This window comes from Blennius ocellaris (assembly GCF_963422515.1).
Source record: "Blennius ocellaris genome assembly, chromosome: 10".
In the NCBI taxonomy this organism is placed as follows: domain Eukaryota; kingdom Metazoa; phylum Chordata; class Actinopteri; order Blenniiformes; family Blenniidae; genus Blennius; species Blennius ocellaris.
The window spans coordinates 4,993,311-5,010,834 of NC_137659.1; the positions used below are offsets into that span (position 1 = coordinate 4,993,311).

Consider the following 17,524-nt stretch of genomic DNA (forward strand, 5'->3'; position numbering starts at 1 on the left):
ATCTAAAGACAGAAGAGACGATAGGGGGTGGATGACGAATAGCTTCTTAACCCACACTGGTTCCTTTCCATCTGTTTCAGGACACACACATGCACACGCCATTTCACATCACTGGTGTTCTGTGTTGAGGATTGTGTTCCTGTGTCTTCATATCTGAACACGCGTGTTTAAGTCACCAGGTTTCCTGTTCAACTGCCTGTACGCCTGAACAGAGGGAAAGATATTGAACAGACAACCAATGACTGCTCAGAATCTGCAACCTCCTTTTTATTTAGATACTAAAAGCACTAACTCAGCAGCCTGTCAGTCTGCTACAGTCTACATTTCTTTTTCTTTTTCTAAACATCCATTTATCTCTATACTATGCTTTAATCTGTAGTATGCTGCAGCCTTGCAGATAAAGCACTTAGCTTTCACTTCAAATTCACATTACCACACTGTGTGGTTGTTATTTACTTTATATGTTGAGCTGGTTGGGAATTGTGTGTGTGTGTGTGTGTGTGTGTGTGTGTGTGTGTGTGTGTGTGTGTGTGTGTGTGTGTGTGTGTGTGTGTGTGTGTGTGTGTGTGTGTGTGTGTGTGTGTGTGGTGCGTGTGATTGTGTTCCAGGTAGGATTTGAGGAATCTGAGCGTTTGTGCTTGTAGTAAATAGAGTGCATGATCCTTATTTACAGCTTGTCTATCTGACTGCTGATGAGCTACAAAACAACTGCAGTGGGAAGTCTCTAGGAAAGTCTCCAGGTAACACTGTGCAATGAATATGAGAAGACCATATGAAAGTACAAATACAATAAGGATGTCATGTCCATTGACAGTGGAAATGACATTTCTTTGAACAAGAACAGATATTGTGAATAGGTGAAGGTCGTATGCTTCAAGCAGGCATATGGCTGGACAGAAATGAGAATAGACTTCTATCTGACTGGTTAAGTTGTGTAATTTTAAACGGGTCATATTGTGCAAAATTGACTTTTTAATGGTTTTCCAACAGTATTAATCGTCCCCATGCCTGGAATGATGCCCCAGAAGTGAAGAAAGTCTTGTTATCGCTCTCCCTGTCTTGTTTCAGTTTTTATAAAGTGTGTTGCTCCAACCAGCAGAAATCAAACCCTATAGTGCCATCAGGGGTTTAGCCAATCTCAGTCAAGGTAGGCCCTCCCTATGACTCCTCCCACAATTAGGCAGCTCTGCTCAGGCACATGGCACCACGAGAGGAAGTACTTTCTCCTCTTCCTAAGATGGGCATGTGTGGGTGGAGCCAGTGCAGCTCACACAGACACTGCAGAGTCTGATTACAGCTCATATGGTCCAATATTCAAATAGGTGAAAATCAAGGAAAAGCTGGACTCGGGGCAATAAACTTTGAACACAACATATTTGGACCAACGAGACCCATGTGAAAGTATTGAAAAGCTGCATAATATAATCCCTTTAAACTCCTTTGAGTAGGAAGATGTAGATTAATGAATTTACACTATTTGTTGTTATCCAGAGGGAGATTTGGTGGAGAGGTGTTTGTGATGCAGGTTCTGAGAGAAAATCTGTTTGATGAACAATATTAATTTGACGGGGATTGTACAGAACGTCTCTTTGGAGAAACATGGACTTGAGTACATGAACTGAACAGGATGGCCGATTAATCAGCCGAGCTTTCAGATTAAAAAAGTGATCCACGCTACCATGAGAGTGTCGTTTACTACTTTGTATGAGGCAGACTGTGAGTTTGGATTTAATTGCAAGAATTTCACTGATGTAGGGAAATCTATGATCATATTCTTTATGAAAGAAAACAAAAGCCTGTCGCCTGATTCAACTCAAGCATTTTGATATCAACCTGCACAGAACAACATTCAGACTCATTTGACTCATTCAGACTCTGCTTCCACTTCTGGTGAAGCTGAAAGCTTCAGAAAGTTAACAGATTGTGTTCAGCATAAATATAAGGTGCTACGGTTTCACTGATCACACAGGACTGAAGGCTAAAGTATGATAGATGCTCGGCTGCACTCACTTGATGACTTCACTGTTATTGGTCTATTAAGATACACACGAATACAGTTATATCAACCTTCTCTCGAAGAACCCTCTCAAACTGTATTTTCCATAAAACTTTTTTAATCTCATGGAAACAAAATTGAATCGAAGTGGGAATGTAGAGTGGAAGCTCTGAGTTATTCACTTGTTCTGTTCCAGTGAGCGGTCAGATCTGTGAAGAAAGCAGAATTCTGCTGAATAATAATCTGATGAGCGCAATAGAAAGAGAAAGTTATTCAATTAAACCCACTGGAGCAGGTTGTCTCTGTCTGATGAAAATGTGCGCAGTTGTATTTGTATTCAGTTTAGTCACATGTCAAGTGACCATGTGTCTTCTGCGTGAAGCATGGAGGAACATTAATAACCGCCTTGCTTACTTTTAATTGTGCAGTGCTTTTGTCACATGGGGACAGCAGGTGTCTGCATCTGTTCTACATGTCTGAAGATCTGAGATTGCATTGAATTAATTTTACATTGAAGTAAGTGAGAGAAATTGTATAAAACAATTATTAAGTTTTACACTTGACCTGCGTGTCTTTTTTTCCATTAGATGAGCAGTGAAAAATGTGTTTTCATCTAAAATTGGACTCAAACAGGTCAAAACCAAGTCTGAAAAAAGGCAAAAACTTTATCTCAAAGATGTTAAAATTCTGTGAACGAGCAGGTCCGAATGAAGACTAAAAACAGGTCCCAACTTTGTCTAGAAAAGGGAACCAAAATTAGTCCAAAAACATAACTAAGAACAGGTCTAAACATAGTCTTAAACAGGTCCAAACCTGGTCTAAGAACATGTCCAAACTTAGTCCTGAACAGGTCCAAACGTCATCTAACCTTAAACTTAAACAGGTCAAAACTTAGTCAAAAACCAGAAAATTTTGTGAAGCTTAAAAATAGTGCAAGTATGGATGTTTACCTTTAATCTAAGCATTAAAAAAAAAAAAAAAAAAAAAAAGATATATATATTATAGTCATATTTCAAAAGCAAAACAAAAAATGCTCCATTCAAGTACAAAGAAGAAAATCTATTCAGTTTCTTACTGTGTGAGAAATGCTGCTGATTCCATCATGGTGCTCATTTAAACAGCTTTGATCACAGATGACAAATCTGCAAAAATGCACGCGAGGATTATGCTCACTGTTAGAAACAGATGAGAGGAGACAAACCACAAAGAAACGCTGAGTCATCAGATCTCAATGAGAGTGAAACAAACAGCTGCTGCCAGTTGTTATTTCACTCCACAGATCTCCAGCGGACAATAACTCCCAGCTCCTTAATGGAAACGCGGTGAGGGTGAGCTCTTCACTTCTTGGTCGTGTGTTTGTTACTTTGCGGGAGCCAACGCAACACAGCGCTTCACCTCGGAAATAAATCACCCTGCCAAAACAACATCAAGGAAAAGAAAAAAAAAAATTTCTTCACTTCTATTCAGCGCTGTGTGTCACATCAAGTTATGTGACAAAACAATCAGGGTAGCCTGGGAAAGAATGAGGAATATGCTTCAGAGTGGCAGAGCATGACTCCAGCTATTTTAGCTCTCCACTCTGAAATTTGTTGTATTCTGACAGTTTATGACCGAAAAAGGATTTCAACAATGGCCATCATGCATTGGAACGCAATATTGGGAATCATTTCGTACATTTTCTTTCAACAACATTGTATCTGTGTATATGCATGTGCTAGGTACAAACATTTATTCCATTATTTCTTAATGTAACATGATTTGTTTTTTCAAGGAATTTTACAGAACAACCAGGATGGCCGAGTGGTTAAGGCGTTGGACTTAAGATCCAATGGGCAAATGCTCACGTGGGTTCAAACCCCACTCCTGGTATAGATTGTCTGTCTTTCTATATTAAAAAGATTTTTAGGGAAACAGCAGACACGCTGAAAACGAAGTAGTTATCATGCCAGGCCACTAGTGGGCACAGTTGTTAGTTTTTGTAGTGAAACCACACACACACATGCACATAGAAAACAATATACTTAACAATAGCGAGTACATGGACATTCATGAGGACAGATGATGTTGGATTTTCAATTTTCAATAAAAAGCGTTGTTTAAATGGGGCCAAAAATAACAGCTGTCAGTGCTCACTGATCCTGTGGTTTTCCAATCTTAGCTCTGGGTTTTCCCTCTTATTTTTTGTTTCTGTGGACTCTCATAACCTGCCTCTTCTTTCCATTTCGCGTGTGTGTGTCATGTAAGTGCCAGTTTACTGCTCGACATCGCCAGTCTATTTTTACTGTGTGTAGTCCTCGTTCCAACCTTGGTGTCCTCCCATGTCTCGTCTATCTGGTCTTGACCTTTGACCTCTGCCTGTTTGCGGTGTTCATGAGTTGACAGCTGACAGATCTATTCTGGACATCATCTCTGCTTTTGTGCTTTTTGATGCTCCGTGTGAGCCGTGACAGCAGCACCAATCTTCTTCGTATTCATTAGTTAATTAAATTAGTAGTTCATTAAGCCTCCATTATTTCTCCCGTTGGGACACATCGACAACAACAACTCTCCAAGGCTTCTGCAAAACACCCTCATCTCCAGGGAGGGCATAAATCACTTCGCCAGGAAAAAACGAAATAGTACATAACCATATCCTCTGAAGTAATAAGAAAAACACAAAGAAAGCCAGGCAGGGAATGAAAACCTGCATACCAGTAATTGTAGTAATCAAACCATATCAATGAGAATTAAAAAATTTTTTTTCGTAATTCACCTGTCAATGATGCCACACATGTCGATCTGAAGTTGGCTGTAATTTCCCAGCAGCCTCTTCTGCACCGCGATAAGATCGACTGGCTGGTTGTCCAACGTGAGGAGACGCAAGCAACCCTGGAAACTGTCGGAGAGATTTCTGCACTCAGGGCCGTCTGCGTCAGCAGGGCAACCTTAATGAGAAAAGGGGGGGGAAAGCTTTTAAGCAAAACAACAGTGACGAGCTCTATTGAGAATATTATGGACACTATTTACGGACGAGAAGGACAGCTTAGATCAGCAAAGGTTGGAGAACTGACAAAAGTGTAAGACTCACTTTTCTCTTTTTACTGCCTTCAAGAAATGTTAAAATGACATCACGTAGTAAAACTGTGGTAAAAAGTGGTTTTACAACACAGAGTCGGGCTGTGATTTGTGGCATCTTGCAAATTCCTCAGTGGCTCATAGCATGCAAATATAGGTCGAATTATTACGCCGTTTTCCTTCAGGTCCGTTTAATGTGCACGTGCAAGGTGATAAAAGAGCCTGCAGCCATTTAAGAACAGGCTTAATATTGCTGAGCAGAGAGAAAATGAAAGAAATGTGAGCGCAAACCAGTGGAGAATAAAAACAAGGGACAAAAGGAAGGTAAAATAGAGGAGGACAGATTGAGGAGAGAAATAAAAGCAGAACGGGAGAGACATAAAGCAGACTTATAACTTTCATTATAAAACAGCCACAAGCTGAAGATGAGTATTGTTGACACCGACTGTACAGCGCAATATCAACAACGTTCAAATATTAATAGACATTTTTCAGGGCAAATGTGGCAACATTCATTTAGGCTGAACTCCAACAGAAACATCCTGTCGTTTTTGAACTGACAGGAATGAAGTGGCGAAGCTGCAGCGTGAGGTAGTGTTATGCTGATGTGCCAATGTGGGAAATGACATAATAATTCGATATATATATATGGATATATAATATACACACATATGCTCTTATTACTTACTATTGCTCACTACTACTACTACTACTACTACTACAACTAATAATAATAATAATAATAATAATTATTATTATTATTATTATGAGAGCTGCTGGACACTATATTCCTGTATTTATGCTATTGTATTGCAATTTTATACATTTCTTTACCTTTGTGAAGCACTTTGAATTGCCTTATGTATGAAAGGTGCTATACAAACTATCTGTCTACCTAACCATCCATCCATGCTATTAAATTGAAGATGCGTGGGCTCACATTTGAAAATAAAACACTACATTTCAATATTAGCCGCCACAATTATTCGCATATTGGTCGTATGATATAAGATAAAAAAATTTGACTTTTCAAGTGTTTTCTACAACTCCATTTTTTAAAGAATTTTAGCAGTAGCAGTAGATCCTCTGAAAGCTTCCGATTCACTTTTGTTTGTTTTTCCAAACATCCAGAATGAATGTAAAATTACTTAATCTGAGTGAACTGCCGTGAGGGGAGAGTTCTGACACACCTGTGGACAGACCCACGTTTCACTCTCACCTCCAAAGAAAATCTGTCCTCCAGCGCTGATGGGAAAAGAGGGAGTAGCGTGAGCAACGCCTCCTTCTTCTTTATCCACAGAGACTGTGAGGTGACCGCGTTTGGAAGTCAGATCCACAGAGTGCCATTGACCGTCGCTCAGATCAGAACCTGTGAAAACGCCAGGAGAAGTCATCGCAAATGTTTTCTCATCGCTGTATCTGCTCAAGGTTGACTGGAAGGATAGAAGAGGTTAAAGGTCAACTCTGTAGGTGGTTCTACTCACCTGCACTGAGCACCAGCAGCTCTTTATCACCTTCGTGAATCAGCAGCTGGAGTCTGGAATCACTCAGGTGCAGCCAGACCACGCCCCCGTGCCGCGGGAGGCGGAAGGTGACCAGAAGCCCCGCCCTGTTCCATGTCCTGAACTGGAAGCCGATGGATACGCTTCCTGATGATGACGATGATGCTGATGATGAAGGGGCCGTCGTCCATGGCATCTGCAGGAAACTCTGGGGCCCGGGGAACGTCACAGCGACGGAAACTAACTCACTACAAGAAAAGGTCACATTGCCCTGAGAGAGAAGCAGGGAGGGAGGGTAGGGCGTGAGAGAGAGAGAGAAGGAAGGAGGCGGGACGGGGAGAAATGATTACGAGAGAGATAAAAACAACAGAAAACATGAATATTAATCAGTTGCAGAGGGCGTGCCGATGTGCCCTCATGTCGCAATGATCTCATCAGCAAGTCTCCTTGGGAATAAAAGCAACGGATGCAAGCTGAAAACACCAATGTCACCCAGACCACGAAGCTGATATGCATATCCACTGCTATATAGACATATCCGTTACAGTCCATTGTTTTGAGTAGTGGTAATGACATCGGGTCCGTTGCTGGGGCTGCAGCCATAATATATTACAGTCCTGCCTCTCTGCTGGGAATATCAGCCAGCTATCTTTATAATGCTCCGGAAACACAGGTGACATCTAAAAGCCCTTTGTAGAGCTGTTAAAGTGATGTATGAAAGTATGTGGTGGAGAATGCATCACCCCAGCAAAATAGTAAGTAAAAAAAAAGGGGGGGGGGGGGGGGGGTGGATAAAAGTTTGTGAAAGCCATGCACTGACACACACACACACGCACGCACGCACGCACGCACACACACACACACACACACACACACACACACACACACACACACACACACAAACACTCATCACGCTGCCTTTGCATAAATACATCTCTGAAAGCACTACATTATTCTCTTATCATTCCTTTAAGAACAGCTAAAAGTGGCTCAACATTTAAATGGACTACAACAGTGTTCATACTTCACAGCCAGAGCTGAGGAAGTCTTGTAAAAACAGCTTCTATTAAGGCTTCAGTCGTGCGTGCGAGCCTCTCAACCTTTATCCAACCAAGACTTTTTGCTTCCCTGCTCTCTGGTCCTTAACTGTAATGAGAAGCCTTTTTATTAGTAATGGTTCAAAACTTGTTCCACACTTAGCTTGTTCCATATAACTGTTCTCACTGCAGAAACCTCTAATGGCTGGTACGGGGAGAAGGGGTTGGGGTTGAGGGGGGTGCCCAAGTTTTAGAAACCATCAAAGCTTGTATGTCGACCCATCACTCAGCGTCCTCGTTATGAGCTCATTAGCATCATTAAACAACCAGCAGCAGCACCACCTGCATTCACATCCAATTTCCCAGCGGAGGAGCAGTACAAGGATGTCAACATGTATGAGGACACCAGCATGAATAAATACTGCGGCAGCCAGGAGGGATGATCTTCAATCACAGTGTGCCTCCGTCGAATCTGAAGCCGCGCATGTGTAGCGGGTTTTTTTCTGGAATTCACAACAAAACTCTCGATTCTTGCTGTGATATATGCATGTATATAGCATTGTTGAATTTAAAGTGTATTACCCAATATAGTATTTGCAAAGGATTGCGATTCACATGTGATTGAAATGACCAACATTCATCATAGTCATCAAACTAAGACACCTTTTACATGACAACGTTTTCAAGTGAAAATATGTATATTTTTAATGTTTCTGTTTATGCCACAATGGTGCTTGGGGCAACTGTAAACATGACGTTTTTTTTTAAACGCTCCATATAGATCTTTGTGGATATGGGCGAAAATGCAACTTTTCCGCTACTATGCATGTGCTCAACGGCCATAGTAATGGTTCTTCTGCACATACGCAGGTGGATAGACAATAACAACAATGTCAGCATCTAGAGTATCATGACTTCCAGTAAATATTCTCCTGGGACTTGCTCGTTTTGTAGTTTGCCCAAACAAATGTCCGTGTACTCGCCATTGTTAATGTTTATAGCGTATTATTCGCTGCGTATGGTTTCATTAATTAAACTACCAACAGCACCCACTAGTGGCCCAACAAGATAACGACAACTTTTTCAGCGTTGCTGCCGTTGTCATGTAAATGCTAAACTTTTCTGAAACAAAAACGATGTGTTTTCACTTGAAACGTTGTCATGTAAACAAAGATCTAAGAATTCATAGTGACCAAATTGGCCAAACCAAAAGTCATTTATTATTTCTATAGTAAAACCAATAAAAACATGCTGCGGAAAAAGCATCCCGTTGACCCATAGACTGTTCCGGAAGTCCCCAGGGAAGGCCCTGTCCCACACTTTGAAAACCACTGGATGCAAAAGTTCAGTCGTTTCTATGCTTCAGGGATGGGTTGGTGCTGGAAGAAGCTGCAGTAGTGTTGGGATGCATCGTAATGAGGCAGCTATCAAAAGAGCCAACCAAGCACAATGACTCATCAGTTTTCGGTGAGCCAAAGAGTTTTGTGGTGGGCCGATTTTAGTAAGTGCTTTCTTTTTTCTTTTTTTTATTCCCTTCCCCATTTTAGGTGGCTCAGATCCAGCTATTGATGATGTATTCTCTCAGATATAAAGACCCAGAGCTCAAGGAGTTTGAAGAGCGAGACATCAAAGTCCCTTTCTCTACCCAAATAATTTACATGATCTGTCATCATTGCACAGGGGAGACAAAAAGGCTTTGTATACTTAAAAAAAAAAGTTATGCCGGCTGGTGTTTGCGCCACGCCAGCTGTCTTGAGGAACTTGTTCATTGATGAGTGTTGTTTATCAGAAGATGATGGGCGAGACTGAATGTTGGCAGTTAGGACACAAAAACTTTAATTGAAATTACATCCTTACTTATTCAGTTCAGGAATAAGTTATCAATTTATATAGAGATTAGTTTTGACCTGTTGTCATGAAGTGAGAAAAAATGTGTCTCACTTTATCCATTTCATGTATCTAAACAAGTAAATGTTTATTTATATTTACTAAACATAACTAAATATAGTTTGTCTGACTGAAAGATTCTTGGCATTTATGTTACATTATCAGCGATTTCCTTGAACTTGGCATGGTATATTTTAATATTTTGAGGTTATTAATTAATTTTTTCAAGCATTATTACATTGCTGATATCACAGTGTTGAAATAGTATCAGATATTAGATTGTGGAGTTTAAGATTGAATTCCCAAACTCACGGTCACTCTTGGTACAGCCATCCAAAAAAAAAAGATGCAGAACTTTGGTAATATTTTTGACTATGACTTAAAATCTGTCATCAGATTCTCCGAGAACCACAAACAACACCAGGTTATTTTCTGAGCATGTCAATAATTTCACATTTCTCACTACACCATAAGCCATGACTGCTGTAGAAAATGATGATCAAAGCGGCACCAGCACTGTACCAAAAAAAAATAGTTTGCAGATTTCCAAGAAGGTAAAATTCTAGAAGATGTGCAACAACAAAAACAACAACACTAGGTTGTATTTATAATTTAGTTGGTGGAAAAGTAGAGCTAAGTGTCATCCGCATAGCAGTGGGATTGAATACTGCAGCTCCAAAAAGTATAGCCAAGGGGATGTAGACAGACAATGAAGAGGATGAGGCCCAGGATTGAGCTTTGAAGGACACCGGAGGAGAGGAGAGATGTCTGGGATCTAAAATATTTTAATTGAAGAAAATGAGTACCATGAAGGAGGTGTGGTATAATGTATAAGTGAAGTTCTCAATGAGACACACTCTTGAGCCAAGAAGTCCACCAGGATGGCCGAGTGGTTAAGGCGTTGGACTTAAGATCCAATGGATGAATGTCCACGTGGGTTCAAACCCCACTCCTGGTATGTTTTGCTTGGAATTTAGTTCAAACAGTATTGTCATGTAAAAGGTTATCCAAAAATCTGGGAAGACCATTTCACCGCACAACAAATATGTAGTTATGTTCATCATGGCTATATTATTTCTCAATAAAACACAATAGAAAGCTACAAGGATGACTGCATTATTGAGAAATGGGACTCAATGTTGATGGCAATTATGTAATTGACATTAATGTTCCTCGATTTTGGTCACTGAAGTTGACTGACCGACACAAAAAAGGCCATAATTGCCCACACCAGGATGGTTGAATGGTTAAGGCGTTAGATTTAAAATCCAATGGATGAATGTCCATGTGGGTTCAAACCCCCCTCCTGGTACAATGCATAAGGGGGTGTTATTTACTTGCCATCTTTCTGTCAAAACACAGAACCAACAACATAGTTGGCATGATAAACCACTAGGGGAGGCTGTTTTTTGTAATGAAAACACACAGAGAATAATAAGCTATAAACATTAACAATAGCGAGTACGCGGACATTAGTACGGACAGATGACAAAGCTGGATTGCTATCATGGCTGACTCAACAAGTCTCAGGAGAATATGGAACCTGTCATGGCACTCTGGAGACCACCATTGTTGTTATAGTCCATCAACTCGCACATGTGCAACTTGAGAGAATCTGCAATCAACAAAAGTGTCACTGTACATCTCTCGTCTCCTACTATCTTCAAAATGAATTGCTCCGACAATGGAAACCCAAAGGCTCTTCTCTCAATAATCAACCATCCCGTGGACAGTAGTTCAGCCATTCAGAATGAATAAATGTACATTTTTACTCACATTACTTTTCCAAATTGACAACATTTACAGCAATTTAACTACTGCTCCATCTGCTTCTACTTTATCCAGCTGGCTCCAGTTAACCTGACAACCATTATCTTTACCTCAGTCTTCACTACAGACCTTTCCAAGCTCATTACTCAGCCGATCCTGGCACATCCAGCATGGACCCTGTCCCCTCATGCCTTATCAAGGCCTGCTTCCCTGCTCTCTCCCAACTAATCACTGCAACAATTGACTCTTGTCTGTCTATTGGCATTGTCAAAAAAACCTCTTGTAATTGCTGCTGTCACCCCCATTCTGAAGAATCCAGGACTCATCCCTGACATCTGTAACTATTTAATACAGATTTCCAACCTATTGTTCCTTTCTAAAGTTATGGAATGCGCTGTACACTCCTCACTGATAGACGACCTTTCCCCTCCAAATTACCCTTCTCAAAATCATGAATGACCGCATCCTGTCCTTCGACACTGGAAACAACTTCCTCCGACTGAAGAACACTGCTTGTCAATGGTCTCCCCTTTCTTCCACAATGAAAAAGATAGATAGATAGATACTTTAATGATCTCCAAGAGAAACTCACATGCTGGAGAGGCTGCCACTCGCGTCGGCGCCATAAAAAGACAAAAACACAAAAAGACCTACTCTGTACCTGCATCACTTCCCATTTTTCAGTTCCACAAAAAGTGCTGCATAACTGTAGTTATTAGGATGCTGTGGTTTTCCTGTAATGGATACAACTTTGAGTAAAACTTGACACAAAGATATTTAATGACAGTGCTTTGCATATGAAAGCTGATACAAAATGAATACATTTATATCAATGGTCCAAGATTAAAATCTTACAGAAATCCGGAAGTGGAAGACAATGATGCGTTAGTTTATGAGCTGTTGTTCATAACCTCTGAAGGACAAATGTCCATGTTGGTTCAAACCTCGATCTTAATATGTGAGATGAGTAAACTCGCTTGTGTTTCTTCAGACCTTACTGAAAATTCTCACCAGCGTGAGTTTAAAGCAGTCAAGCAACTTACTGTTTGGGCACCAGCTTAACAGTACGTTACGCCTGTCTTGTCTTGCCTGCTGCTGTGCAACTGGCTACCACAAATCAATGTCCTGAGAGGAAATGATTGCATCAGAAACACCAGGTACACATACCCGGATGGCCGAGTGGTTAAGGTGTTGGACTTAAGATCCAATGGGCAAATGCCCACATGTGTTTAAACCCCACTCCTGATACAGCTAGTGTCACCTCCTCACAGGTACAATTGTTGTTCTCAACTGGCTTCAAGGTTGTTTTGATCCTAAAGGTCAAGGTTGATCGTAAATATTCATCCCAGCACAAGTTTTTTACCTAACATCGTCTTATGATACAATTGGAAAGGAGCAAAGCCCTTCACAAGCACACAATAACACACATTCTCTCTCACAGTCAACTTAAATCTCAAATAAGTCTCAAACATATGTTTTTGGACTATTTTAGGAAACCACAGTACCCAGAGAAAACCCATGCAGGCACATGGAGAACAGACGCAGAAAAGCCTGACAGCCCAACGCAAAATGCAATTATACAATTAATTGATTAGTTCATTAAATTAGTGGTCTATTACAGCTCCATTATTTTCTCATTAGGAAAGACCCACAGTGAAAGGCAAACATTTTTCTCAGGATGCAGCGAAACACCGTCCTCTCCTGAGAGGAAATAACTAATTTTAACATAAAACAGAGAAGTGAGAGTCCACCAAATTGTGCGTGCCAAAGACATTCAAATGTTGACATCAAGTGATGACTGGAGATAAAAAATATACATACAGCCCAATCTAAGAAACAGATAAAACCAGCCAATGTGTTGCTTTACAATACAGTTATCTCGCAAATTTATTTGTCACTGATACCATTTATTCATAACAGCAGCCTCCACTTCACGGCTTTTATCAGATTAACTGTGTGTGTGTGTGTCTGCCTCGTACGTATTAAAACACCAGGGGAAAAAAAACCACTTACTTTTATGGCAACTTTGTGGTCGTTGTGTTTCGCCAGCTCTATCAGGTTCTGGCTGTTGTAAAGAAGGTTCTCTATGCAACCGTGGAAGCTGTTCTTGAAGTGAAGTCTGTGGGCTTCCCCTACAAACAGCTGTACAGCGAGAGGACAACAGGACGGCTTCAATAAGATGGATCTGTGGCGTATTCACCCTACGGTGAGGATTCTATGTGTTTCTAAGCACCTGCTCGATGTCCCACTGGCTGAACTCGGCGGGGATCTGGACCCTCTCGGTGTGTTTGTCCACAGTCAGGTTGAGGTGAGTGTTCCTCCGCTCCAGCGCAACGTGATGCCAGTGCTGATCGTCCAGCAGACTGCCAAGGGAGGCGAGATGACGTGGCGCAGAGGACGGAGTCCTGCCTGGAAGGAGAGATGGCGTGAAAGGAAAAAGAAACGGTGAGTGTATATCAGGTATAAGGAGGAGGGAGACAAGCGAGCAAGCAGAAGAAAGAAAAGGTTAACAAGAGCTAAAGTAAAAAAAAAAAAAAAAAAAAAAAGTGATGAGCAAAACAGAAAATATTAAAAGCAATATTGATAAAGGATGCAGATGTCAAAAGTAAAGGATGGATGATATAATGGAATAGATATAAAGTGGGAAGGGACAAAATGGACGGAGACAAATAGACCGTTTTTGAAAATTAATCACATTGCGAGAACAGGAAATTATAAAGATGGAGTCAGTCTTTTAATCAAATTGTCAGAACTGTTTCATTTGTATATTCTGCTCCAGTAGGAGTGCTTGTGTTTTCAAAAAGTTCGCACCTTCAGTGGCTCTGAGTACCACTTTCACATAAATGGAACACAAAAACGCAATGACATTTTTTGCATTTTCACTTGAAAATGGGACCTTAGATACCAAAAGCGGCAAAGTTTTTGGATGGTCCTCACTCAGCAGTTTCAACACTATCGAAATGGCGCCACATTCACACCACTGAAGGTGTTCTCACACCTTTGTTAGAAAATCTGGACTTCAATATCTTGTCCAGGGACACTTTTGGCTCATAGACGACCATGTGTTCTACCAGCTGAGTCACAGCCACCATTCGATGTAGCCAGATATCCAGTGGTGTATAAATTTGAACAAATCATTCTATATTCAATGGTGTAAATCGTGGACATTTTCCTGTGTGTGTGTGTGTGTTCTCTGACCTGTGAGTGCACCATCTCCTCATTATCTGACCTACTCATCCTTCCTCCCACTGACAGCCTGACCATCGAACACCAACCTCCAGACAGCTTCAACACTCCAGACTCCTTACAGCACCTAAATATCTTTTGCTTTTCCCAAAACTCCCTCGGGGAGAACCACCGAGGGGTCGCTCCTCGCTCATCTCATCAGGAACTACTGCATACATCTGCATACTTGCACTAAGAAAACCGAAGCCAAACACTCGATTATGCCTAATTTGAAAAAAAAAAAAAAAAACGCGAAGGAAACATCATTAATGTTAGATGAGCACCAGCCGGTCCTAATAAGTAGATCCATCTCCACCCACTGAGTGCAGTGAGGGAGAGAAACAGTGTTTGTACAGAGAGAAGGAACTGGAGAGCGAGCAGACTGCTGTCAGTCATTAAAAATGTATCCGATGTTCTTCAGGGAAAGGCGATTGTAACTTCAGAGAAAAGAAGCAGACAGTTTGGAAGATGATGGACAAATGTATCTTTGATATTTTAGTTCATCCTCTGAGGCTTTATGGTCCTGCAGTTTGGATGAAAAGTTAGAAACTCGGCCTGCTCGCCATCTGATACACAGTAAATCTCCCTTGTCAACAGTGATTTACTTCATAAATAGGAAAAGAAATCATGCAATCAATACAAGAGGGAAAACCCAAATGGGATCTTTTAACCAGCAGTGATTATAAACTGTGGGGGAAAAAGAGGCCAAATCGTTTTAAATGCCCACTAATGGTTGGTTAGTTATAAGCCCTGTTCACTTCATAAAGAATACATCCATCGATCTATGTATTATTTAAACCCACTTTATCCAGATGGTGGTTGCTGGAGTCGATCCAGCTGACAGAAAACATCCTGCACAGGATCGACAGGAAGAGACAAGAAATCCCCCAAATATCACATCTAAACCTACAGGAAATCTAAAATCACAGAGTTAATATATAACCAATGAAACCCAGCAGGGAAAGGATAAAGACAATCCACAAACATGAAAACAACACAGACTCTGCAATCAAACAGTGGGTCCTCTCATTGTGAGGCGAGAGGGCGGACCAGTACAGCACAGTGAGAAATAAAAGAAAAAGGAAAATAATTGCATTATTGTGTATAAACGTCATTTCTCTGGTTTTAGCAATTTTATCCTCTAAGAAGTGGGTGTGTCCATAAGATCGACAGCAAGCTGGTCTGTTTATGGGACTTATGAATCCTTTCAGCACTTCCAGACGGTGATTATATAGAGTCTGGAAACGTCTGGTAGCACTTATATCCGGCATATTTGGCTTCATTTTTGCACAACAGGAGGAGGCGGAGTCACGTTGTCTATCGCTACATACAGTCTATGGCACTGATTAATGGAGCAATTATTACACTGGAACTGGTGGAAACAAAAAACCTTAAGGGACGGAAGTTTTAGAGGATGAATGAGTTGATTACTGCATGAATAATGGGAAAGAGATTTCCAAATCAGCGCAATAGATCAGACGCCTAAACAAATAGGACTGCTAATATTAATATCGAGAAGAAGCCAAGAACTGCATGCGTTTCTTTTGCAGGAAATAACATAAAATTAATCCTGTAAGTCCAAAGCATTCCATCATAAAGACTTTCTATCCAATAAAATTATGTAATAAAACAGACTAATGAACTGTTTATCATAATCGACATCTGAGCTATCTATACAAGTCAAAAAGATCAATTTAATTTGTTAACGTCTGGTCTGAAGTGGGAAAAAAATGTAATTACTTGGCTGTGTCGAGACATTTCTTCCTTGTCCATTCCCTTTTCCTTTTATTGCCCTGCATTCAAATACTGTGACCCTGCTGATGTTGAAGTGGTCCGACTAAAGTGATAGAGAACTTACTTTTAGACTGACAAAGCGAAATAACTTGCTAGAAACTAATCAAGACAATACTGTCTGGAAAGTATTGAAATAATGATCTGCCTTGCTCACAAGACCCAAATCAAATTAGATGTTGAACATAAAATAAGGCCCCTAAAAACGGTGGAGTCAACACACTTATCCTGATGGAGATAAATTACTTTTTCAATTATTGGAGGAGGAAAAAAGGGCAGAGAAAACAGCAACTTAGTTTGATTCTTTGTTGAGTTTGCACCTTCTTGTTTTCTTCTGATCTTCCACCTTTCGCCCATAATCACCATACATGCTGGGTTAACCAGCTGCTCTTTGGCCACGTTTACATGACAACATTTCAAGTGAAAATGCATCGTTTTTGCATTTTTCAAGGCAAAAGTTGGGTTTTATCCCCATTTACACGGAGACAGAATCAGAGCATTTTCAAAAAGTTGCGTTTTTAGTGACTCAGACCATCATTGTCATGCGAGTTTAAACCCAAAGAGCATCAAACGCTTTCCGTTTCTGTTTTGTTTAGTATGAGCAATTGTTTGCCCTGTGACAGATGGTTGAACTGTTCAGGATGTACTGTGGCTTTCGTCCAGTCACTTTCAGATTGTCTCTCCTTTCCTGTTCATCAAACTTGAATGTCGGTACATCAAGTGGATAGATCACTGAAAAATAGAGCAAAACAGCTGACTATCTGTCTGTTTTTAAGAGACTTGGGGGAGTAATCAAATCCAATTTAAAGTGCTTGTGCTGTAAATTCTTCAGGACACAAATAAAAACTTTGAAAACTAGTTGAAACGATGTCCGAAGCAGTTTTTCCTGCAACCAAGGAGATTCTGATTGACTGCCTCATCGCTATAATCTGTGCTGAACAGTAGTTTGTATCATTTTGTCATTCCACACGTGTCCCCGAGACAATATCCCCACACCGTATCTCGTCTGCTATTCTATTACTGCCGTGCAAAATCTGATCGCTGTTATCAGAAATCCGGCTGTATAATTATTTCAGCAATTGACTCTCATAAAGCACAGTGCCTGTCACAGGAGCTCGGTAATGATTCACAGCCCAGGTCACTGAGTCAGAAGTTTGCAGCGAGATTTTAGCTGCCTCAAAAGTTTTTTTGTCTTTTGTTGTGCAAGCTGAGCTCAGTGAAACAGTCACTTTTTTTCTTCTTTTTTTTTAACTGATGTGGCA

The 17,524-nt window shown here is 40.7% G+C and overlaps 1 protein-coding gene across 1 annotated transcript in view; it reads right to left on the reverse strand.

Annotated features, from left to right (window-relative positions):
- The window catches only part of LOC308135098 (contactin-associated protein-like 4), a gene marked incomplete at both ends in the record, with an annotated part of 85,955 nt that overhangs the window by 40,073 nt on the left and 28,358 nt on the right, over positions 1-17,524 (reverse strand). The window contains 5 exons of the mRNA XM_080502971.1: positions 4,749-4,920; positions 6,270-6,419; positions 6,535-6,823; positions 13,260-13,388; positions 13,480-13,655. Coding sequence (XP_080359097.1) covers positions 4,749-4,920; positions 6,270-6,419; positions 6,535-6,823; positions 13,260-13,388; positions 13,480-13,655 — 916 coding nt within the window. The remainder of the gene's footprint in view (positions 1-4,748; positions 4,921-6,269; positions 6,420-6,534; positions 6,824-13,259; positions 13,389-13,479; positions 13,656-17,524) is intronic.